The sequence below is a fragment of the Chiloscyllium plagiosum genome, chromosome 23 (genome assembly GCF_004010195.1).
Source record: "Chiloscyllium plagiosum isolate BGI_BamShark_2017 chromosome 23, ASM401019v2, whole genome shotgun sequence".
Classification (NCBI taxonomy): domain Eukaryota; kingdom Metazoa; phylum Chordata; class Chondrichthyes; order Orectolobiformes; family Hemiscylliidae; genus Chiloscyllium; species Chiloscyllium plagiosum.
In genome coordinates this window covers 16,941,881-16,967,995 of record NC_057732.1, presented here as the reverse complement: position 1 = coordinate 16,967,995, position 26,115 = coordinate 16,941,881, and the positions used below count along the sequence as shown (strand labels likewise).

The 26,115-nt window shown below is 39.5% G+C and overlaps 2 protein-coding genes across 4 annotated transcripts in view; both read left to right on the top strand.

Moving 5' to 3' along the window:
- LOC122561656 (ATP-binding cassette sub-family D member 2-like) overlaps positions 1-4,100 on the top strand; it is a 90,138-nt gene extending 86,038 nt beyond the window's left edge. The window contains exon 10 of the mRNA XM_043713607.1: positions 2,521-4,100. Coding sequence (XP_043569542.1) covers positions 2,521-2,731 — 211 coding nt within the window. The 3' untranslated portion in view covers positions 2,732-4,100. The remainder of the gene's footprint in view (positions 1-2,520) is intronic.
- Positions 4,101-9,160: 5,060 nt separating this feature from the next.
- kif21a (kinesin family member 21A) overlaps positions 9,161-26,115 on the top strand; it is a 142,821-nt gene continuing 125,866 nt past the window's right edge. The window contains exon 1 of one of the 3 annotated variants that reach the window (XM_043713606.1): positions 9,161-9,462. In XM_043713606.1, the coding sequence (XP_043569541.1) occupies positions 9,416-9,462 (47 nt within the window). In that variant the 5' untranslated portion in view covers positions 9,161-9,415. The remainder of the gene's footprint in view (positions 9,463-26,115) is intronic. The other 2 variants (XM_043713604.1, XM_043713605.1) reach the window with 2 other exon arrangements.

Genomic DNA, 26,115 nt, shown 5'->3' with positions numbered 1-26,115 from the left:
TCATCTGTTGATGTCCACATCATTACTTAGAATAGTTCAACACACAAGACCTTTCGGCTTATGTCTGTGCTAGTCCCCTGAAGGAGTAATTCATCTCTTCACTACTACCTTCTTATAGCTTTGCACATTCTTTTCAGATAATAATTCAATTTCATCTTGACTGAACCTATCTCTATCAAACTGCCAGGCAGTTCTTGAGCACTTGCTGTATAAAAATGTTTTTCCACATTCCATCATTGTTTCTTTTGCCAACTAACTTAAATCTGTGCCATCTGGTTCTCTATCTTTGTCCCAAATTATCATGTCCAAAAGCTTTCCCACCACAAAGGTATGCCTGCAGTGGTTGGGTTTATCTTTATACCCTAATTTGAACAAGGGAGTAACATCTATAATTCTCTGGTCCTCTGGCACGGTCCTGATTCAAAGAGTGACTGGAAAATTATGGTCAGTATCTCCAACAGTTCCTACTGTTGCTGCCCTTAATCTCCTTTGGTGCACCTCTTCCAGTTTGAATTAACTTTAAGTATAGACAGCCTATTAATACCTCATCAGTTTTAAATACTTAAATGAACTTCTTCTCTTCCACTGTGACTGTACAGTATCTTCTTCCTCAACAAAGACAGATGTATTCAGCTGGTACCTCAGTCATGCCCCCATGTAAAAATTTACTCCATTCCTCCTTTTACCACCTCTTCACTATTTAATTGCCCATAAAAGACTTTTGCTTTATGTATTTGCTTTTTCAAAACCCCTCTCATTGACTTGGACTTGGATTGGCTTGGATCCCATTTACTATCCCCTGAGAAAAAGAACAGGAAATGACATCACAATAGGAAATTACATCATTAACCCAAGGAAACCCAAACATATAAATAGAAAGCAGGAAACACCAGTAGCACTTCATCCAGAGACTCACTGAAGATGTTACCTTGTATGGTGATGAAACTTATGGCTCAATGAGCAAACCTACATCCAGAACCTCAACCTGAGCTATAAATCTTCTCAAAACCCTCGCTAAACCCTCTCATAATAAATTTGGTCTGGCTCTTGGCTACATTATTCACCTGATGTGTATTAAGTAATCTTCTCTTCATCTTAATTTTGATTCTGTTTTGTCATCCAGGAGCTGTAGATTTGTTTGCCCTACCCTTACTCTTCAAGGGACTATATCTTCAAAGTGCCTGAACCATCTCTTTAAATGTAGCCAATTGTTAAGTAGCTGTCTTGCTTCTGAACTGTTATACTCCATTGCAATTGACTTTTACCCTGTTCCTTTGTCTTTTCCAAAGCCAACAAAAACCTTGCAAAACATTGGGACGGCACAGTGGCACAGTGGTTAGCACTGCTGCCTCACAGTGCCAGAGACCCGGGTTCAATTCCTGCCTCAGGCGACTGACTGTGTGGAGTTTGCACGTTCTCCCCGTGTCTGCGTGGGTTTCCTCCGGGTACTCCGGTTTCCTCCCACAGTCCAAAGATGTGCAGGTCAGGTGAATTGGCCATGCTAAATTGCCCGTAGTGTTAGGTAAGGGGTAACTGTAGGGGTATGGGTGGTTTGCGCTTCGGCGGGTCGGTGTGGACTTGTTGGGCCGAAGGGCCTGTTTCCACACTGTAATGTAATGTAATCTAATCTAATCTAAAATCTAATTACAGCGCAGTACAGACCCTTCGGCCCTCAATTTTGCGCCAACCTGTGGAATCAATCTGAAGCCCATCTCACCAACACTATTCCATTTTCATGACCTTCTGATACAATGATTCCTGTCCCTTAAATGTTCTCCTATTGACACTTTGTCCACTTGGCCCTAGTTCCAAAGCATTACGTCCAGCAATGCTGCCTGTGTTATTGGACTGGAAACACACTATTCTAGAAAATTCTTCTGAACACAGTCTAGACATTCTTTTCCCTCTGTTCTCTTTATATGACGGCAATACTATCATCCCAGTCCATGTTCAGATAATTAAAGTCTCCCATTATAATTAGTTTATAACTTTTGAATAATGTGCAAATAGGGAAGTCATCAAATTATTTCACAGACATCTAAATAATATTTTACATATATTCTGCCAATCTAAATTGCAACTGAGTACTACTACTTTTGTTTTACATCTCCTACATATCTGTCTATGCTCTGCATTCCTTTTCCTAATTTTTGCAATGCATTTTTGTGAACTCTTATTACATACCTTATGAATCCACATGTACATCTATTAAATTTACAGGAAGAAACCTTTTCTTTTCAGTGAACAATGCCGTAAGAAATCAACTTGTATTGATGGAAATTTAATTTCCTCCAAAATTGCTGGAATATCTTCCTGAACATTGCACTTCTTGTAGAATACAAATGGCTATTATTAAGTTACTGAATGATATAAAGGAAGCTGATGCATTTTCTCAAAATAAATTGATCATGATACAGAAAAGCAGCAAAAACAAGTCAAATGGTTTGTTTTAATCTGAAGTTTCAGTATTTGTCAGTTGGAAAGCAAATCTGTAAGATTAATTTGATTTGATGTTTATAGGAAATACCACACACACTTGTTACAATTTGATGGGGAGGGTGGCTGGCGATTTGAGCAATTGGACATTGCTACTCGACTTTCACTGGCTGAAGAAAAGCAGAGACTTGAGTCTCAACTGGCTGGAGTGCCTCAAATGCAGCAACGACTGAATGAACTGTGCAGAGTTTTGGGAGAAGATTCTGTACTAAGAACCACTGAAATTGAAGAATAGTGACACTGAAAATGAATGTGAATAACATGACAAAAAGATTTACAAATGAATTGCATGAGACAAACAAACTAAATAAAACAATCTCCTATTTATTAAGGATCAATAACTAGTTTCTTCCAGTACAACAAATAACCTTATATTTCCTTTGAAATACTGTGATGTGTTAACTCTCTTTTTACAGGTTTATGTTACTGCATTGTTAGAATTTAGTTAATTTAAAGACATTTTCTTAAAAATATTATGAATGTTATGAGGAGACTAAAATTTATATTCTGCCAGGTATTGTTCCCATTCTTTAAATGCAATTAAAGGTTCTGCATCAATTGTTTGAACAAAAATATCATGAAGTATCATCTGGTACAGCAAGTGGCCAGCTTAGATTTTCAAAAGGATGATGTCACCTCAGCACTTGTTTAGCACTGTGCCCAGGATGTTCCTTTATAACTAATATACTTTTTCTATTTTAATTCTAAGAATTCAGTGTTTGAGGAAAAGAGGAGAGGTTCTTCACTATGTTTTTGATTTTCAAAAAATTGAATAAATGCAGATCTCAACAGTAAAAGATCAAGAACTCTAACCATGTTTTAACATGAATATCCATTCCCTTTTTGCTCTTATTACAGAACTGAAGTAAATACAACTTCATTTCTTGCAACTCCCATCTGCCACTGTATGCTTTCTCTGATTCTTGGTATTTCAAAAAATAAGACTGTTTACCTTTAATATTAATAACCACTATAGTTTATATAAAACATGGATCTTTTGCTACAACAAAAGTAGTATTATTTGGACATGTTTATCTGCATTTTACAATGGGACAGTCTAATAATGGAGTTTAACTCCTCACAGAATTTGTTTTCTCTCTGTATTTAGTATTCTTCACACTTGCACCTGGAAACCAAGTCTTTGTATTATTTCCTGTTCTTAATTCTTTGAAGAATGGAGCTACTGAATTTCTTTGTTGCATCCACTTTGATTTGTTCATTCCCCATCAGGATGGTGTAATTGGTGAATTTTACAACTAATGATTGGCCAACAGGACATGGTGCAGGCTTTCTTTGCATCTGTCCTGATACAAAAAAACTGAGTGCAAAGTGTTCCATCTAGAGTTTATGAAACTTGTGCACAGAGGAAAATTATAGTTCAGATGACAATCAAAGCCAGTATTTAAACCTGTAAGGATAAATGTCAGTCTAAAATGTATCATTGGAGCTCCTGGGTGTCTTTTTCTATTTGCTTTTAACAAAAACATGTTGCTTTTGAAGTTGCATTTTTATTCATTGTATTAAATCATCATTGGTCCATTTTAACTTTTTGTGTTTATGTAAGTGAGATTGAATTCTAAATAAACAGGTCATTTATATCGATGTGACAAAGCTTGCTTCAATATTTTTTTAAAAAAGGAATTAGACCATTTTCTGTGTCTGGGACAGAAATTGCCAGTAATATTCTGTCTTTGATTGCATGTTTGTATGCTGTAGAATATTGGTTTCCCACAAGTATTGTTAGTCCAGTTAATTATACTACAGCACCTCAACCCAACTTTATATTCTCAATCTCTTTTGCATAATGCATGCAGTCATATAGCAAGTAAGTCAGTTCTGTAAAAGTATTATGGCGTAGCAGTTCCAACAAAATATTCATATGGCTGGACCAGGATGTGACAGATAAAAAGCAGGTGCACAGGAAACAAGCAAGACTATTTATCCTCATGTGAGTTACAAATTAATTGCATTTTATGCTGTGATGGAAAAAAGTACAAGAAACTTTGGTTTGAAATTCGTCTCTAGTAGTGATGCAAAATAAGCAATCCCATACAGCTCACTATATTCATTTCTATCGCAGTCTGTGAAACAGAATATCAGCTTCTGCATTTAATGAGCAGCTGAACCATGCTTTCTGATTTGTGCAACTGCCTGAAACAAATATCTACCCCTACATGTTTTGAATGTCTATAATTTTTGACGTAATTCTGGTCAATTGATCAAATACCAAATCTCAAGTTTGGAAATTGTAGGCCCAAATATAGTAAGCTTGAGAGTAGATAAGGGAAAATCTATGTGATCAAGGCTTACTTTGGATAGATATAGTCAAATTATGAAAAAAAATGGATGAGGTAATGCACAACTGTAGGTCAAAAGAAAAGCAGCTACTCAAGATTTCTTAAATGTGGTCTTCTGCTTCTAACAGCTAATATTAGCCAGTCTTTCTTTGAATTTTTAGACATGGTAAAGGGAATTGGACTAACATGCAGAAATGTAATATTAAAATGCAGCAGGCAGTATTTTTAATATTTCATAATTTACCAACACAGGCAATATTTGTATATGATGATAAATTTCAGTATACTTGAAATACCACTATATCAGCTTCCATTTTGTACTGTTTGGAATTAATACGTAACCTGACTTGTAAATATCTTCAGAAAGAATAGCTTTTGCACAGTGCAGAGGGCAAATCGTTTAATCTGAATCAAAAATTTACCTCAAATGAATATGAACTCTGTTCTGACATTTAAATTGCTGTTTTATTTCATCTGTAAGTAAATGCACCATATTGTATTGTATTTTGGACAACATACTAGTTTCATTGTTAAATTACAATAATTAAAATTTCTTATTTATCATGAACATTTTTCCATTTTTTTTTTAACTATAAAGTGAATCTTGTGACTTTTAAAGTAAATCAAAGCAGGAAGGGTTTGCACTTATACAACAACTTTTGTGTCCTCAGCGTGCCTAAAACGCTTAAAAGCCAACGATGTACTTCCGTAAAGTTGTTGTGGTTCTGTTCGCCGAGCTGGGAATTTGTGTTGCAGACGTTTCGTCCCCTGTCTAGGTGACATCCTCAGTGCTTGGGAGCCTCCTGTGAATTATTTCTGTGATCTTTCCTCAGGCATTTATAGTGGTTTGAATCTGCTGCTTTACTTCTGTAAAGTATAGAAATACAGCAAATGTGAAGACAACATGATCCCACAAACAGCAGTAAAATAATAAATAATGTGAGTTTTCATGACGTTAGTTGAGGAATAACTATTAATCAAGGCAGTAGGGAACTCCCAAGCCCATCAAGTTGTACAGAATGATATATTTGGTCCATGTCCAAAGAAGGGGTCACATTTTAATCTCTAATAAAAGAATCTACATCTCGCATTACAACTTTCAGGTTTGTACTGAAATGTTGCCTGTATTGCATATCTGAGTCTACAGTAAGATTTGAACCCACAATCGTTCAAATGAAAACATCATGGTTTTGATTTAGCCCAGTTGGTTGAATTGCTAGTTTGTGATGCAGAATGATGGCAATAGCATGGGTTCAATTACCGCACCAGCTCAGGCTACCCTGAAGGTCTTGTTTTCTCAACCTCTCCCTTTGCCTAAGGCATCGTGACCCTCAGATTAAACCACCGCCTCATCCACGACTCATCCACCGCCAAACCACAACAACCCGACGGTCGGAGGAGGAGCGTCTTATCTTCCGACTGGGAACCCTCCAACCACAGGGGATGAACTTGGACTTCACCAGTTTCTTCATCCCCCCTCCCCCCACCTTGTCTCAGCCGGATCCTTCCAGCCCGGCACCGCCTTCCTGACCTGCAGTCTTCTTCTTGACCTCTCCGCCTCCACCCTACTCCGACCTATCACCCTCACCTTGACCTCTTTCCACCTATCACATTTCCAACTCCCCTCCTCCAAGTCCCTCCTCCCTACCTTTTATCTTCTCCTGCTGAACACTCTCTGCTCATTCCTGAAGAAGGGCCTGTGCCCGAAACGTCGAATCTCCTGTTCCCTGGATGCTGCCTGACCTGCTGTGCTGTTCCAGCAATAAAGTTTCAACTTTGATCTCCAGCATCTGCAGACCTCACTTTCTCCTCTCAGATTAAACCACCTCCTAATGAGAAAGCAGCCCAATAGACTGGTAGGACTATAACAACTTTACACTTACCTTGGTACTGTTCACTGTAAAACATTTAAAACTAGTTGATTCTTTGTTAGTTTTTAGCAAATAGAGAAGCATGATTTTCTATATCAGACACTGACTGAAATTAGCAGATAAAGCAAGATTTTACTGAACAAATTGTTCTATAATGTATTTACTACAGACTGGGCATGTCATTTTGCTGTTCAGGTGCTGCAAGCCCAACAAGAGTCAATCAGGATGTTGAGGTATTATTCATGGCAGTGATTAATGCTCTTCTTGCTCCCTGCCTCCAAACCTTCCAGGCCTACCCAGCCAGAGAAGACACACCCAATGAGTTAAACGCCTTTGTCAACGTATTAAATTCTGCTTTTTGATTTCATCCCCCTCTCTGGCTATGTTAGAAGACTAAATCAGATGGTTTGTGGTGTGCTTTTTTCCTGAACTGTGCACATAACTTCTTCACGAAGGCTATCTGCTTCCAAGTCCACCTTCATATTTCTCAACTTTGTCCAGATCTCAGATGAAATCCATATGTATTCCAATTTTACTGTACCTCACTGACAATAAAGAAATCAATCAATACTATCTTACTGTTATCGATTTCACTGCTCCTCATTCCAGACTATCACATGAAACTTTTGGAAGCTCAAGTATATCCAAAACTCTGACTGTATCCTAACTCCTGCCTCCTATCTTTTACCCATCATCTATACGTTCACTGACTTAGAACAACAATGGCTCAATTTTAATATTCTCGTCCTTGTTTTCAAATTCTATGGCCTCACCCCTCCCAATTTTTAAAACTCATTTAGCCTAACAATTTCCTTTGATCTGTGTGTTCATCTGGCATTTTACACATCTTTTAAGAGCAGCTTATTCTCTGCTACCTGTTGCATTTGCCCCAAGCTCTGAAACTCCCCCTCTGAACTTTTGTACCTCTCTTCCTCAAAAACTTACCTTTTAACTTTGTGATAATTTCTATGTTGATTCAAACAACTCTCACGACTCGTGGCTCCATGCCTGTTTTCACGATAGACCAGGTGGAAAAGCTGCACAGGGTGGGGTGAGGTGACTTAATAAGGACTAATTGAACATCCAACACTCTGGAGTGTAACCATAACTGATTACAATAAAAACCTTGTCACCACCCACAATCAGCCAAGAATTAATTTGCTGGATTAGAAAGAGTAATGGAAAATGTATGATTATATGGAAAGTAGGAAAATGCAAGAAGATTTTCTCCCCCCCCCTCCATCTAGCAGAGACATTATGGACCAAATGTCAACTATCAGAGTGCACAATGCTCGACATCGCTTTGCTGATATTGCTGACTTGCCCAGGTGCCACTGTTTGACAGGGATGGAAGATGAGGACTATAATTCCTTGCCAAAATCCCTGTGATAAACAGAAATGAAAGGTGAGGACAATCTTACATACCTATGGGCCAGTGTTGAACAGGCATGAAAGGAAGGGACAGTACTTCATTGGCCAAATTTAATGTTGAAGGGGGAGAAGTGTTAAGGTGAGCTCAGTCCTACCTTGCCCAGTTGTCTATGTTGAACAGGGATGGAAGATATGCAGGGTGTTACCTTGCTCAGGTACAGATGTTGAAAAGTGGTAAAAATAGGGACAGCCCTAGTTTGCCCAGGTGTCAGTATTGAACAGGGGTGAAGGGTGAGCTCAGTGCTACCTTGCTCAAGTGTCACTGCTGAACAAAAGTGGAAGGAGATGATAGGTACTACCTTGTCCGGGTGTCAGTGTTGAACAAAAGTGGAAGATGAGCTTAGGACGCCTTGCTCCAATATCCGTTTTAAGCAAAAGTGGAAGGTGAGGACAATATAACCTTGTCCAGTTGACAAATGTCGATCGGGGTGGAAGCTGAGGATGGTGCTACCTCATCCAGGTGTCACTATCAATTGGGGTGGAAGCTGAGAATGGTGATACCTCGTCCAGGTGTCAATGTCTATCTGAAGTGGCAGGTGAGGACAATGCTACCTTATTTAAGTGTCAGTGTCGATCAGAGGTGGAAGGTGGGGACACTTACCTCATCCTGGTGTCGTTGTCTATTTGGGATGGAAGGTGAGGACAGTGCTACCTCATCCAGGTGAGCTCGACCCTGCACGTCACAATAACGGTCAGCGCCGTGATTGGTTGTGGGAGCCGTCTATCACAGATGAGGCGGGTTACCTTTGCCCCCGCCATCTCCCCCACCCCTCCATGTTTTAAATCGCCACTGGCTTCGTTCTCATTTCATTTTTGATGATAAAGATCAGATTTGATTGGAAACCCGATCCGGAGAAGCGCTCGGTGGCACCGCTGCTGCTGCTGCTCCTTCCTGACGCACCTGACAGCGGAGGCGGGCTGGAGTGAGGAGGGAAGGCGGTCTAAACCCTGCCCGGCCCCCCGGCGCGGCCAGGCCCAGCCCCCAGACTCCGTCTCCCCGGAGGCCCAGCCCCCCCACACCAACCTGCCGAAGCGAGCGCATTGCGACGCCAGCCCAGGCCGAGGCGGGTGGCCCGGTGCCCTGAGAGCTCATTGACGACGGCTGCAGGAGGGGAGGCCGGGCTGAGTCCAGCCCCTATCCTCCCCTCCCCCATTCCCTGTCGCTGTGATTCAGCTCTGAGCTCCCATGGCTCCCGCTCGGCTGTGCTGCTGCTGCTGGTACAGGTAGCAGGGAGTTGCTGCACCCACAGGAGCCGCTCGAAGCTGTGACACTGAAAGGTTTGGATTGTCAGGATCGGCTCGGGAATTAGAGACAACGCAATGGCGGCGCCTGCTCAGGATGACTGCTGTGTCCGAGTTGCTGTAAGGTGAGGGGCGGCGGCCAGTCTATTCTTCGTGATCGGTGTATCTCCTCAGCAAACCGCTCTCTCCTGCTACCTATCGTTCACATACACAGGGCCTATTAAAGTCTGCGTTTTTACTGTTTGATCGCGGCAGGACTGCAACATCGTGTTCACAATCTTGGCTGCAGAATTAAAATATCTTTCTGCAGCGTGCATGCACGTCCTTAAGGATTCTACTGTCGCATGTAATATATTGGTCAGATTTAAACTTGGAATTGCTAGATCAAGATTATTGAATTCATAAACTTTTTTTGCGTTTTTTCCCCCTCTGTAGCGCACTCAGTTCGTGGGATAAAGAATAGCCCTATTTTCAAATATATCACCTACCATTTTCCCTCCGTCTAAATTGCGTATGGTTGACAAATGATGTACTTTTTTTTTCTGGGGAAATAAATGTCTCCACATTTTTTTTTGCATAGCGTTCAAGAGCATGCCAGTTTCCACATGTAGCCCTATGATGTCCAGCTCTACCTAACCACACCGTCTCTCACGACCTTTGATTTGTCACTCTTGCTCGTGTCAACGTTCGCTACTGGATAAATAGAAATACTCCCAAGTCATTGCTGTTGATGCTGTCCCCGGTCACTATCAGGCCATTTGCAGCTTGGGTCGTACAGTGGTTAGGTTAGAGTGGTGCTGGAAAAGCACAGCCGGTCAGGCAGCATCCGAAGAGCAGGATGCTGCCTGACCGGCAGTGCTTTTCCAGCACCACTCCAATCTAGACTCTGACTTTCAGCATCTGCAGTCCTCACTTTTGCCTCGTACAGTGGTTAGTACGATTGCCGGGTTCAATTCCGCCCTCAAGCGACTATCTGTGGGGTATGCACATTTTCCCGATGTGCGTCTGGGTTTCCTCCCACAGTCCAAAGATGTGAAGGTTAGATAGATGGACAATTTACCATGGCCAATAGTGTCTAGGGATGTATAGGTAGGTGAATTAGCCATGGGAAATGCAGGGTTACAGAGATAGGGCAGGAGGTGGGACTGGGTAAGATGCTGTTCAGAAGGTCAGTAGGAACTCAGTGGGCCAAATGGCTTGCATCCACACCTAGGGAACTCTGTGATATGCAACCTTGGCATATCAGAGAATGCTGGAAAAGCTCAGCAGGTCTAGCAGCATCTGTGGAGAGAAGTCAAGAGCTAAGTTTCAGGTCAAATGACCCTTCCTCAGATCTGAGTTAGTTCCTCCAGTTCTGAGGAAGGATTGCTCGACCTGAAACATTAACTCTGATTTCTCTCCCCAGATGCTTCCAGACCTGCTGAATTTTCCAGCGATTACTGTTTTTGTTTCAGATTTATAGCATCCACAATTATTTTATTTAGTTTCTTCCAGAGATCGACTTTGGACCTTATCCTTTTACAATAGGCAGATTTGGCAGTCATTTCCATCATCATTTCTGTCTGCTTCATCTTAATTTATTGGCTGAAATCATTGTTCATGTCTTTTGTTACCTTCAAACTTGATTGTTCCAGTGCTCAGTTCCCATCACCCTCTTGTTTTCTACCCACTATAGCTTGGAGTCATCCAAAAACTCTACCATGACTGTGTAACTTGCACATAGTCAAATTCTTCTATTACACTAATTTTCAGAAACTATTTTGGCTCCTCGTACAACAACATCTGTTATGAAATTCTAATTTTCCTTTTCAAACCCCTTTATGACTTTGACTTTTCTCTGTAACATTGCTCTTTTTCAGATCTTTGTACTGCTATTCTGACCTTCCATGTGTTTGTGTTGCTCCATTGGAAGCTATTGCTTAATGTCTATCAAAGCGCTGAATTCTATATTTTTCTCTCTCTCTCTCTCTCTGTCTCAACCTTCATCCTTTTTAAGATGCTTGATAAAATACTACTTCTTTGGTCAAGCTTTTTGATATATCTCCAGTGTATCTTTGTGTGGTTTAGCATCATATTCTGTTTAGCATACCTGTCTAGTGTCTTGGGTGCTTTTTGAAGTTAAAGTTGTTGTATAAATACATCATCTCCTGTACCGGTTTGTCACAACTTGACCACAATTATAAGCCATGATTATTATGTTTATTTTTCTTCATTCTAGATAATCTTATGAGATTCCTATCATTAATCACTCCTTAAGCAGATCTTGCATCTCCTTTTGATTGGTGTGCCTTTATCTATTCGGTATCAAACTGGAGGTAGAATCTGATTATTAAACTAAAACATTTATTGCTTATATTGTGGTTTGATCTTTGTGATAAACTTATTACAGTGCAAAAGTGTTCTAAAAGGTTCTTGTCTCTAGAAGCAGCAAAGACATTTAATTGGCATTAACTTTTCATTTTAATATTAACTGTCGAAGAGTGGTACCTTTAATCTTAAAACCGGAATCACCTGAGTATTGAGCTGATGAGTACCTACCCCATTTTAAAGTGGCCTACAGCACAGAAAAAGGCCCTTCTGTCAGTTGAATCTGTACTGGTCAAAATTAACCACCGAACGACTTGGGTTATATTCTTGTGTAACTTGGCTTAGCAAATCTAAATCTACAGTTTTAGATTCCCATCATCCTACTGAGATATTAAAGGGTTAATTTGTTCTGCTGATCTGCAGGAAATTGGATGTCCTGAGGCTAGGGTGGGATGCCTCTAACTTAAAGGTAGATTGCAAGGAATTTATATTCCCATCTCTTGTCATTCTGAGCCACTTACATGGCCATTTCCTAGTTATTCAGAGTGAATTTACATTATCATCCCCTACTCAGAAATCAATAAGATCATTGCAGTTGGAATTTTGACTATTTCCTGCAGTTAAACAAGATTTAAAACAGATTTGACCATTTAGGGGTGATTTACATTATATTGTTTCTGGAAATGATGTGGTCACTGCATTGTGTCTTCAGTGCCATGTGACTGGGAGATTGTGTTGTGGGCATTACTGACTGATGTAAAGATCTTGTATAAAGGAAGGACTATTGGTTTGTTCACAGATCTTTGACAGGGCTCCAAAACCCTGCGAAGTGTGTTAAAGGGTTTTTGCAGAAAACTTGTTCTGTACTGTGCTTAATAAAATTTTAGTTGTTCACAGAAGTTGACATGTTTCAGTTGTAAAGATCTCAAGAAAAAAAGAACCTAACACTGTGGGTTAAAAAATGTTTAGATTAGATTGGATTCCCGACAATGTGGAAACGGCCCCTTCGGCCCAACCAGTCCACATCGACCCTCCGAAGAGTAACCCACCCAGACCCATTTCCCTCTGACAAATGCACCCAACATTATGGGCAATTTAGCATGGCCAATTCAACTGGCCTGCACATCTTTGGACTGAGAGGAAACCGGAGCACCCAGAGGAAACCCACACAGACACTGGGAGAATGTGCAAACTCCACATAGACAGTTGCCCGAGGCTGGAATCAAACGTAGGACCCTGGTGCTGTGAGGCAGCAGTGCTAACCACTGAACCACCGTGCCACCCTCCTCCTCTTTTAAAACTCCTGTCGACTACCTTAAATCTATGCACTCTGATCATTGATTTCTCGACAAAGGAGAGCTATTTCTTGTTGACTATGCCTGTCATAATTTTATACTTCTCAACCATGTTTCCCACCACTGGCTCCAGTTCTCTGTGCTTCAGGGAACACAGCCTCAGTCTATCCAAACTTTTTGAATAACTAAAATTCTCCAGCCAATGCAACATCCTGGTAAATCTTCTCTGCACCCTCTCCAGCGCAATCTCATCACTCCTATAATGTGGATTCTAGAACTGCACACTAAGCTCTTGTTGTGGCCTAACCAACCTTTTATACATCTGCTCCCTCCTCTTAAACTGTCTGGCTTGGCTAGCAAGGGCAAGTATCCCAAATGCTGCCTTAATCACTTATCTATCCACCCTGCTAACTGAAGGGGCGACACATTCTCCTACAACCAAGATCCCTCTGATCTTTTTTACTTTCCAGGGTCTTACCATTGTGTTCCCTTGCCTTGTTTGTCTTGCTGAAATGCAAAAGTTTACACTTAGCTAGATTAATTTTCATTTGCCACTGATGAGCCCATTTGACCAGCCCTTCCATGTCCTCCTGTATCCTCCTCACTAGTTATCACCCAACCAATTTTTTTATTACCTATGAATTTACTGAACAGTACTCCTTCGTTCAAGGCTAAATTGCTTATTTATGCTACAAACAATGAGGGCCTGCAGACCCCGCTGGATACTGGCTTCCAGTAACAAAAACAACCATCAATCATTATCCTCTGCTCCCTGCATTCAGGAGAAAGTGAGGACTGCAAATGCTGGAGAGTCAGATTCGAAATATTCTGTATTCTGTTTACCAAATTTACTTAGATCTCGTGACCACTTCCTCAAACAACTTTAGTTATAGCTGTCAATCAAACTACTAAGAATTATTACGGATGCTTCGAATTATTTAATTGAACTAATTAGAATACCATAATCAATTTGACCAGTTTCAAATATTATCTATGAGAATGGTCTCGATCTAAGTACAATTAAAATACATAAAGCGGAACCATCTTCTGTGATCTGCTTGTTTACTTGAATGCCACTGTATCCTTAGGCTGCTTAATAGTGTTTTATGGGTGAAGATGATCTAAAATTGATGTTACATGTAGAATAATCAGTCAAGCTTAATCTCTTAAACCTTATTTTTGTTTTGAGGTTGGGCAGAGTTATTTCTCAGTGTAGTTGTAAATCAATAAAATATTCGATAATTTTCATTACCTATGCAACAAAAGTTTTTTAACATAATACACAAGATCTTGATCTTTGACAAGTCCATGAAAATGTAGCTATTGCAGTTATACAAGTGAAGCATCTGAAGGGTTGATGAACCAGTTTGAGATCAGTGTAACAAAGAAATTCAAAAGGGTGTTGTCAAGTCCAAATGATACGAAAGATAAGTTTGAAATGAGAAAGATCATTTAACTCATAAGACATCAGTTCCACAGCCATGTACATGCTACCCATGTAAAATACATTCCAAATACTCCATTTTAAATTTACTTGTGTTATTAACAGCACATGCTACTGCTTCTAAGAGCATAGCTCAGAGGCAGTTTACAAGGGTTGCCTGAGTTATCCTTATGATGCTAGGTTTGGGCATTTTAAGCTTTGAAATACTGCGGTGGGAAATTTGAGAATCAATCTTTAAAGGGTAAATATTTAATTTTCATTGATCCTGTTGTGTCTTTCTCTGTGAGACAGTATGCCAGTTTGAGGTGTGCTTTTATCAATGGCTGGTGTATTATTTGAGTTAGAAATCACTGTTGATGAGATCTGTGGCCTGTTCAAGGAAACAGTTTTCCAATTTTGCAGTTTGTGCTATTTGTGTAATGGAACAGAGCATAATGTAAACATATGTTTATGCAGTGATAGCTCTGTCTTGCAGTACAGTAATAGAATAAATAGAATGTGTTGTACTCTGTTTTATCCCAAGAAATTGGTCCTTTTTCTTTGGTAAATTACCCTACTCCTGGCACCTTTCCCTGCAACTGCAGGAAGTGCAAAACTTGCGCCCACGCCACTCCCCTCACCTCCCTCCAACGCCCCAAGGGATCCTTCCACATCTCTCAGAAATTCATCTGCACCTCTCCCAATGTCATTTACTGCATCCGTTGCACCTGGTGTGGTCTCTACATCTGAGAGACAGAATGCCTTCTTGCGGGTTATTTCAGAGAACATCTCTGGGACACCCACACCCACCAACCCTACAGCCCGTTTTGAACACTTCAACTTCGGCCGCCACCGTCCCCGCCCCTGCCCCCACCAAACTCCATCAAGGACGTACAGGTCCTGGGACGCCACCACTGCCAAACTGTTACCATCCAGCACCTTGAAGAGGAACACCTCATTCCGCCTTGGGACCCTGCAACCACATGGGATAAATTTGGATTTCAGTAGTTTCCCCCCCACACACACACAAGTTATTCCAAGTCCCAAGCCTCCAACTTGGCACCATTCTTTGGACCTGTTCATCATTGTCCCCTCTGACCTATCACCTTCTCTCTCATCTTCATCCACCTATCGCTTTCCCAGCTAACCCACCCCCCCCCCCTCCCATTTATCTCTCATTCCCGACCCACGAGCCTCATTCCTGATGAAGGGCTTATATCTGAAACGTCAATTCTCCTGTTCCTCAGATGCTGCCTGACCGGCTGGGCTTTTCCGGCACCATGCTCTTGACTCGTACAGGACACTTGTGAATATAGGGCCTTACTATGGCATCATGTGTACTCCAATGGTAACCTTTTTCCAAGACATTCATGTCTGTCTTTCAAACTTGGCAAACAAAAGAGTAAAAACAGAAAATTCTGCAAATACTCAGCAGGTCTTAAAGCATCTGTGGAGAGAGACATCCAAGTCAATGATGTTTTAGAGTTGTAGAGATGTACAGCACAGTTGAACTCATCCATGCCAACCAGCTATCCTAAGTTGATGTAGTCCCATTTACCATCATTTTCATCTGTTTTCTGTAATATTGTCGGTTTTGAACAAGCAAAAAGGGATATGTGGGAAGATGAACTGTAGAGAAGCTCAATGAGAGGTTGAAAGCAAGATTAGATTAAGTTGCTAAAGGTTTCTTGGTGCAACTCCAAAGGAATTGGTAATGGGACAAGTTTAAGAAACAAAAGTGGGCATTGAATCATTTGATCAGTGTCAAAAATCCTGTTTTGGACTAAAAAAAAATACACGCCTTTGGAGGAGACCTCAGGATGAGGCTTGGGGTAGGGGCTACACTCAGTCTCCAGTTATCCAGAGAACAGAAGATTTGGGCCATGTTTCTGAAGGAACTGTGTTTGGCAGAGTAGTCACTGTCTGAACTCCAGTAGGAATTAAGAGTGAGACTTGATGTTTTTGTATTTTTTTAAGGGCACTGAATGTCTGTCTTCAGGCTAGAAGGATTTAAAGTGCCCATTTGAAAGACTGCATGCTGTTTTGTGAGCTTGCGTTAAGTTTCATTGAAGCATTGTCACAACCAAGGGAATGAAGGGCAGTGTGGGAGAATGGTGGAGAATTAAAATAAAGTACTGGAAGTTTAGTATCATGCATGCTGAATGGAGGTGTTCTACAAAGTGCTTGCCCAGTATGCATTGAGTCATGTCAGTGTAGAAAGAAACTGCATTGTGAGCAGGGAATGATGTATGCTGTTAATGAAATACAAGAAAATCACTGCTTCAGTTGGAAAGTGTGTTCGAGACCTTGAAAACGGTGAATGGTAGTGGATGCTTTGTTCAACTCAGCAACTTTAACTAGTCTTCACGTTTTAGGATTATTTAAAACCAATTAGGATCCTATTGCAAGGAATCCTGGTTGTCAGTTGGCCAGGATGGTTTGAAGATATTTACTTTCCTCCTCTGTTTTTCCCCATTAGTGGGTTCAAGTCTCTGGTCATAGGAATGGCTGTTTTGTGCCTCCAATATGATCTGCCATTTAGGGATTGAACTCTTGACACAACTACATATATCTCTCTTGGCCCTGTATCTCTTCTATGGCATGAATAAAAATTTGTTAAATTCACAAATGAAATTAATGATACTAGTCAAAGTGTTTCCAAGCTTCACTCAAAGGTCTCATGTTTGTTCGCTCATTTGGGGAACTAGGATGGGTAGAAATTCTGCTGTTATTTTGAAAACTGCAATGGAATCAATCTTAACATTCTAAATTATGGGGAATAAACCCTACTTTGATCTGTTATTTTTACAACTTTGTTTCCATTGAACACCATTGCTTATCCTTGTATCATTAGTAAGTCAATGATATTTTAGAGTCGTAGAGATGTACAGCACAGTGCAACTCAATAGTATTCAGAGTGTGCATCCACTGAGTTAGGAGAGTTTATAGTCTACAATATTTGATTTTCAGTGACTATTCTTAAAATTGTATTTGCACCCAAATTCTAGTTGTACAGGGCTTTCTGAGGTACCCCGATGCATCACCCAGTCAATCCAGCCAAGAGTGATTCTGTGGCAGTCTTTTTTTGTGTACAAATTTAGATTAAATATGCTTCTTGCCATGTTTCCTGAGTAAAGCCTTTATAAGTATACAGATTACAAAGATATATGTAACTATTTTGGTGAAAGTGGGGGCTGTCTTCTGTTTAAAGTCAATCATTATAAAGATTTGGCATTAAAACTGTAGAAAACATATGGCATTAATCGGAAAATGGGAAAAGCAGGGGATCGGGCAAGAAGAATCTATAGTTTAACAAGCTTTTTTGGACTAAGATATAACAGTCTACTGAGAAGTGCAGCCTCTGAGTATGAATTGGTTTAGCTGATGGGTTACTTGAACAATAGGGCAACGCACATATTTTTGCTCTACAAAATATTCTTTCTGCAGTGGTTTGCAAATGGGAGACTGCTACTGGGGGGTGTGGGCTCATTTTCCTGAAGTACTATTTCATTTTTTTCTAACTTTTTAATTTACAATTTGCTTTTGGTTTCAAAGCTAATTTTTGCATGAAAAGGAATAATCTTTGATTTTTTTAAAAAATATGTCTCTCAATCTAAAATGAAAATCTAGAATTGTATTTTTCTGAATTGCGGTGTACAAGATTTCATTTTATGTTCAATTTCTCGCTTCCAGGAGCTGGACTGTTACTAGAGCTATTGCCTACCTTTTAGAGGTTTGTAAGAATTGTTATTGCAGATGAGTCCTGATTAGCCAGTTTTCAGTTGATAATGCAAAGGAGGTCTGACACAACAAATGTACTCAGTGTAACTTGTTGACTTATCCTAAAATGTTGACACAACGTTTAACTCTTAGACTTGGTTATTATTAATGTCCCTCATCTTTGTCTTTTAAGTAAATTCTTCATTCATTGTTGGTAACTTTGTAATGCTACCTTTGTTGGACTTTTAAATTCTGTAAATTAAGGGTATAATTGTGTCTACAACAGTTGCTTTGGCCTTTTGATATATAGTTTCTATGTTGTGTTATAATCCAGATTTGCAGTTTAAACTTTCACAACTGGGTATATTGATGTTAGAGATTCATTGCAGTACTGCTTTTATAAATTGAGAGGAAAGTAGCTAACTGGCAATCTATTATCTGATCAAGTGATTGAGTAAAGGCGTCATCTAAAACCATTTAACATAGCTGTCTGATTCTTGATTAAATTGCGAGTTGTAATCATTCTCCTATAATTATGGATAATTAGTGCGGTTAAATTAAAAATCTCTTTGAAGCTGTTTGTCTATTTGATAATAGTTTAAAATTAACTTTGAAAGATTTTGGCTGATTTATTACATATAACTGCAGACAAATATTTAATTCTTCTCCACCCTCCATACATTTTTGGTTAAACAAGATTGACAAAATGTTGTGCTGAGACAAAAATTCAAACAATCTGAAGATCTCCACTTTATGTGGGAAATCTATGCTGTTTTCAGTCACTTGGCTGTTAATGTGACAAATATAAATGACTTTTTATTTTGTTGATAACAATGCATATGGCTTGAATTCTAAATTGGAAATATATTTTCATTCATGTTTTGAATCCAGATTGTTCATAAAACTAGTTAATTTTACATTTTAAGAATTAATACTGTTTACCTCCATTTGTTGATGTCTGGGCAAAATACAGTCAGTTTTGCTGTAACAGTCAGTTTGGCGATATCGTGATTGAGGAACATAGATCATTATTTGTAGAACACGAACTTTCCTTACCTGTATTGGCTGTAACATGATTTCCGGTCCCATTGATTTAAATGGTACTGCTATTATGCGATTTTCTTATGACGTGGGATCGCACGGGAACTGAACTATTGCGTTATATCAGAACAGACTGTAGTGAGAATGAAATTTCATCCACTACAAATGGAATGGAATACTTGTTGGTTGACTTACATTGATTGGTAGATATACGTACGTGGGCCTCACCTTGCTACTTGACTTGCAAATGCATTAGTTTAAGCTGACATTTGAAGTTAACATTTGGCTTTGAGTGACAATTTCCAGATTTGTTAGTGATTCTAGTGTTTCATTAAATGATATCGTAGTGTTGTAGTGCTTTGTGATATTACTGCAGATTTGTGTGGAACAACACAAGTTTCAGGAGAATTTCAAAGGTAACATCATAGATTGGTTGCGACATTTCTTTAAATCTGTCCCTTGTTATTTTATATGCTGTCATTTATTTTGTCTGCATTCCATTCAAAGGGATTGATTATTAAGTGTAAATTTAAAGATTTAGTGAACAATCTCTAGTAGACAGTAAATCTGGATTTAGAAGAAAAAAATTTGAATCTTCACATTTTGCGAACTTTGTAACCTAAGTGGAAGTGTAGATTGAGTGCTGAGACTGCTGATTCTAATTTCACTAAATCACTTGGACGTAGCAATTTTGTAAAGTATTGTGCCAAATTGAGGCAAATTAGAATTGGATGAGTCGGCTCAAATTCTAACTAAGTGGGTTAAAAATAATGTGACCAGGTCAACCATAGCAGATATCTGTGGGCGGCACGGTGGCACAGTGGTTAGCACTGCTGCCTCACAGCGCCAGAGACCCGGGTTCAATTCCCGCCTCAGGCGACTGACTGTGTGGAGTTTGCACGTTCTTCCCGTGTCTTTGTGGGTTTCCTCAGGGTGCTCCGGTTTCCTCCCACAGTCCAAAGATGTGCAGGTCAGGTGAATTGACCATGCTAAATTGCCCGTAGTGTTAGGTAAGGGGTAAATGTAGGGGTATGGGTGGGTTGCGCTTCGGCGGGTCGGTGTGGACTTGTTGGGCCGAAGGGCCTTTTTCCACACTGTAAGTAATCTAATCTAATCTCAAAAGCAAATTGCAAAACATAGGAAGAAAATGAGAGGCAGTCCTCTTATTAACTTCACTCATGCCTAATTTGAAAAGATATGTATTAATCTAATTTGGACTAAAGTTAAGCCAAAGTACTTTGCATTTATTTTCCTATATGATGGCTTACACCATATTGGATATTAGGGTTAATTATTGCCTGATGTAGTTTAAGATCCCTTCTCTGGCTTGGCAGTCTGCACCATACATGCTGTAGAGGAAGTCAATGGATACAATTCGATGACCTCTATTTTCTCTTGGTGCTTCTCTCATCGAGCTGAGCATTCAGATTCTGCTCACTCCATCTAATGCCCCTCCAGGTAGCCTCCAGAAATCACTGCCACTTGTAGTTGTCAGTGTTGGTATCTACCTACTTCAAACCATGTTTGCAAGCCTCTGTGGAGCAGAGGTATTGATGTCGAAAAGGAAAATGGGTGGTGATAAAAACAAGGCCCTCAGGCGGTGGAAGTGTCATAGTGAAGGAAGAAAGCATTAAAATTCCAGCAAGGAACAAGAGACTTCCATTAACCAGGATTATGGCAGAGTTAAATGGGTAGACATGTTGGATTCTGAAATCCAATTTAACTTTTACCTGTATGGCTTGGTCTTACTCAGTGTAAAACAACTCCAGGTATAAATGTGTTTGGATAAGGTTCACTGATTTATTATGTTATTAAAACAAATGCATTAGAAATGTTACTTAAACAGATAGTGGACTCAGCTGCCAAACAATCAAATACTGATGTTCAGATGGTTGGGGTGCAGTTTCCTCCTCTCTTCTACTTCTGTACATACATAACTATCATATAAAATAGGCTTTCTCAACCCTTTTCAAATCCCCAGCTTCTTGTGATTATCAGACATGCCTCTGAAACCTGATTGTTCCAGTCATTGCATAATTAGATTCTTATTTGGCTGTGATGCATAAGTTTTTCAATTCGAACTGATGTCAATAGATTCTGGATTAGTGGTGCTGAAGAGCACAGCAGTTCAGGCAGCATCCAAGGAGCTTCGAAATCGACGTTACGTGCAAAATACCCTCATCCTGATGAAGGGCTTTTGCCCGAAACGTCGATTTCGAAGCTCCTTGGATGCTGCCTGAACTGACTGCTGTGCTCTTCCAGCACAACTAATCCAGAATCTGGTTTCCAGCATCTGCAGTCATTGTTTTTACCTGATGTCAATAGATGACCATTATCAAGAGATTGATCTTTTTAGATATTTAATTAATCTATTTGGACATGTTATGACATATCTCCTAGGGCAGGTGGGTCTTGAAACCTGGACTTTCTGGCTTAGAGGTATGGACCCTACTACTGTGCCACAAGAACCCTGGGCAAGCGTGAAGTTTCTGATTAGATAGATGTCTAAGTGGGAAAACTGTGATGGCTGGGTATCAGTTCTGGGTCAACTACGTGGAAGGCTGTACACTATATTATCATGCGTGATGAATGGCATTAGCTTGAAATGTCGATTCTCATGCCCCTCTGCAGCCTGACTGGCTGTGCTTTTCCAGCACCACACTCTCGACACGATTATCAGCACTGACTCTGACCTTTTTAAGATCTCTTCACTGGTGTGATCACCCTGATCATTTTCACCTGCACGTTTTAAGGAATTTTCACACTTACCACTTTTAAAACATTTTGATGTCCTCTTTGCCCATTTGTTTAGGACAGGGGCATATTCTGCCATGATCTCGGTGATTGACACTGAGGTCATTGTCTCAGTTTTTGTTTGTTTAGTAAGCATTTCTCATTAAATAGAGTCCATGTTAGTGACTGCTTGTTTTTCTTTCGAAGCCATCTGCTTGATGTTTGTCTGTTTGTCTTAATGGTGTCTGGAGCAATTTCTTAAATTTTAAAACAGGATTAATAATTTGCTTGTAACTGTAAAACCAAAGGACATTAATACAAATATTCATAAACTAGTGCAAATTATAAAAGCGCATAATACTTTGCACATTGTTATAACTTTAGGTGTATAACAAACTACATAAAGGGGTGGAAGTATTGAGATATTCCTGTCCATTGAGTCATTACTTAGTCTTCAGCTATAAAACTTCAAAGGATATAGTCACAAGTTTAAACATGTTACAAGATTAACTGTAATACAAATTACTTTTGGTCAAATCTAATTACTTTTCTCAACTTTAAATTAAATCAAAGTTAATACATTATCCAAATGAGATGGGCGGGCACTGTTTCGTTCAGATAATTGATTATTTGGTTAATTGATTTCCTCTGGGCTTGGAGTATTCTGTGAAGTCTGCTTCCCGTTCAGGAGACTCAGCAGCAGCACGCAACCCCCCCCTCCACTCACCATGCAACCCACGTCTGTGCCCCCCCCCCCCGTCCACGTTTCAAGATTGTACACCAACAGTAAGACTGCTGCTGCCTTTGTGCGTTAAGTCTCTAAAAAGCACGCACGTGACCACTCACACACACATGCACACAACATTTTACTGCAACTTTTTGACAAGTTCCACCTCTGCTCTGTATAAGACAATGTTGGAGAGATTATCTGGGGAAGGAGGATTTTGGGTTCATCCCTATATAGAACTCCAGGGAAAATGTAGGGAGAGAGGGTGGGAGGTCAGTCATTTAGAGACGGTACCTGGACTGTCCAGGACTGTTCTTGGCAGCATTTCAGTGAGCCAAGTTCGTTTTTAATCATTGTACCTGTAAACAAAAGATGTGATCAGGGTTGAAACAGCTCTTTGATGTAATGTTTCAATCGGGACCTTGAGATCCCCCTTCAGATAATCTGAAATTTGGATAATTGATATTTGGATAATCAAGGTTGCTCTGTATAGAACACAACTACTGCATTTTCTTTTCTTGTCCCTTTCCACACTAAATCTGTTTTAACCTTTCTTGATAACATCAGAGCCTTCTGATAAGGGTTCAGTGAGTCCAGAGAGTACAAGTATGTTTAATCTTGATAGCTGAAAGTTCTCAATATAGTTCTGTAAACTCTTGTGCATTTATTTGTCAAATGAAGTTAAGTAGCGTTGCATCATTTAAAATGGTGATGTTTATATAGGTTGTGGTTAGACAGAATAATGTTCAGTTGATTAATAAGTATGCTTTGTGTAATTAGTTAATCCTGAAAAATCAATCTCCCTACTAGTCCGACGAAGCCTCGGGGTGTGAACCAAACTGACTAATTGTGGCTCTTCACCTTAAGCACCAGCACATACCATCTCTGTTTCATGGGTTACGGTATACTATTCTCCATTTCTTTCATGTATCACTTGAGGATAAAATGGAATTGGTGGTTAAAGTCAAATGTTAGCAATTCCTAATAAGCTGTAAAATACTGAAAATAACAATACCATACTGTTACTTGAGCTTGCATTGAACTTCATTGGAACAGGAGACCTTGCTTACAAAAATATGGTATACTCATTATTAGGTTTTTGCCTGTTTTATAAAATTGGATTGTCCAAACATTTTTCATGAAGGAATGTAAATACACATGCTAAACTGCATAGAGTCACAGAAATGCTCAGCACAGAAACAGATACTTCGGTCCAATTTGTCCATGCCAACCAGATATCCCAACCCAATCTAGTCCCAACTGCCAGCATCCGGCCTATATCCCTCCAAACCCTTCCTATTCATATACCCATCCAGATGCCTTTTAAATGTTGCAATTGTACTAGCCTCCACCACTTCCTCTGGCAGCTCATTCCAGACATGTACCACCTGCTACGTGAAAAAATCAATATGAATTGAGTAACTTTAAATTGGGATGAGGCTCTTTTGCACAAACATTTATGTAATTGTAGTCCCATGTGCTTTAAATTATTTTGGAAAGTTGTTTACAGTGAGTCAAGGGGATAACAACAGAAACAAAAAACAAAATTGCTGGAGAAAGTCAGCAGGTCTTGTAGCATCAGTGAAGAAAAATCAGTTAATGTTTCAGGTCCAGTGACCCTTCCTTAGAACTGTTGATAATTAGGTAAAAGTTGGTTTGATTTCTCTCCACAGATGCTGTCAGACCTGTTGAGCTTTTACAGTAATTTCTGTTTTCGTTTCTGATTTCCAGCATCCACAGTTTTACTCAGTTTTTACTTAGCAGAAACAATAACTTAACTAACTTGAAGTACTGAAAGGTCATGTTCCAAATGCTAGTAATTTGGCCCGTTTAATCGAATTTTATTAGCTGTTTGGTTTGAATGCATGTGGATTATTTTGTAACTGGCTGTGTCAATTACAGACTGGCAACAGTGATTTTGAAATGAAGATGTCAGCAGATGTGTTGTTCAGCAAGGAATAATGCAGACTCTGTTCTAAGCAGCAGCTGAGGAATGAAGCATCATGGGATTTTCTAAATAAATTTCAAGTAGAAGGATTCATTTTTTCCCTTGGCTAACGCACTCTATGATCAACAATATAGTTTTGCTGCTACTTTGAGTTTTGCCAGTTGGGCAGAAAAATGGTACCATTATTCCAAAAGGATTCTCGTAGGTAAATAAGGGATAACCTGATAATGGGGCATGTTTTTGTAAAGGAACATGAAAAATTGTTAGGTATTTCTTGGAAATAATCCAGGACTTAGTGTGAATTCTGAAGCTTGATACAATGTCATCACTTATTATAAGACAGTAATTTTATTGTCTCTGGAATGTGGAATGTTTTCTGATTATAATGTATCACGTAATTGACAAGGTAATGCTGCATTATTGACACTGCAAGATACCAATCTTCAGAGTGTCTGTCTGATATTCAGGCAACATTCTTACCACGCAGAAGTAGGTGTGGCGATGCATTTGCTCAAGATGTCTGTAATCGTGCTCTGTTTCCCCAACATCTTGTACTGCTCATTATTTCCACCACAGTGCATGATGTATTTTGTCTCTTCCCCTGAAGTTAGAAGTTTACTGCATTTGCCTCCTTCCCAGCAATTCATTATTTTGTTTTTCTCCTTCTCTGCCATTTCTTTTTTTTTTAAAAAAAGTTTTGCTGTTGTAGGTTTGTACTACTTAAAATTATTTTTATCACACTGTCTGCACGTATTATGACACATATTTGGGCCATCAGTTTCTCGGTGGGATTTGAATACAGATTTTTCAGGCTTGGATAATATGGTTACACCACAGGACTTCTTGCTTAATTGTTGCTTTTACAACAATACACCTGATTACTTTACTTTTCCTTCTGAGTCTCCAATGACCAGGAGCAGGTGGCGAGTTGTCAAGATCTAGGCCTGACTGACTTCTAGCTATCAGTGAGTTCAGCATCAAAGTTCTTTGCCCTTCATGAAAAATATCAGTTTTCTTTTTGATACAAAAGACCAAGGCACAAACAATGCCTTTAATTCAGGCTGTAGGCTTCATTTGCAAGAGCAATTTGTGTGGGAGAAACCTTTTGGAAGCATTCATGGCAAACAAAACATGTCTTATGAAGAGTGCTTTAAGAGTTATTTTTAATTTGAGTTTGAATCTGCCAGTATGATCGGTCATCTGTATGCTGACATGAATATGGCTGTGAAAAAGTTTCAAAATATTTTGTCATTATGCTTGATTAATGGCAGATCTTACTATTACATGAATTGAAAGCAATTACTAAGCTAGCCAGTGTGATTTGTTTGAGGTTTTTTAAACCTTGAGCATTTAATTTTTTTGGAAGCATGCATTAACAAAGATGCACCGTTATGAATTATATCGGGAGATATCTTGTTCAAACAATAGTTAATAAAATCCCTTTGCATTTTTAAGGAAGTTTTCTTTTAACTATCTGATGGAGTAGATCTGAGTAATGGAATTTTTTTTTTCTTTTGTGCCTATCAGCAGTCAATAGGACCAGTAAATGGGGGAAGATGTGGTGGTTGATGCCTTGGAATAGGA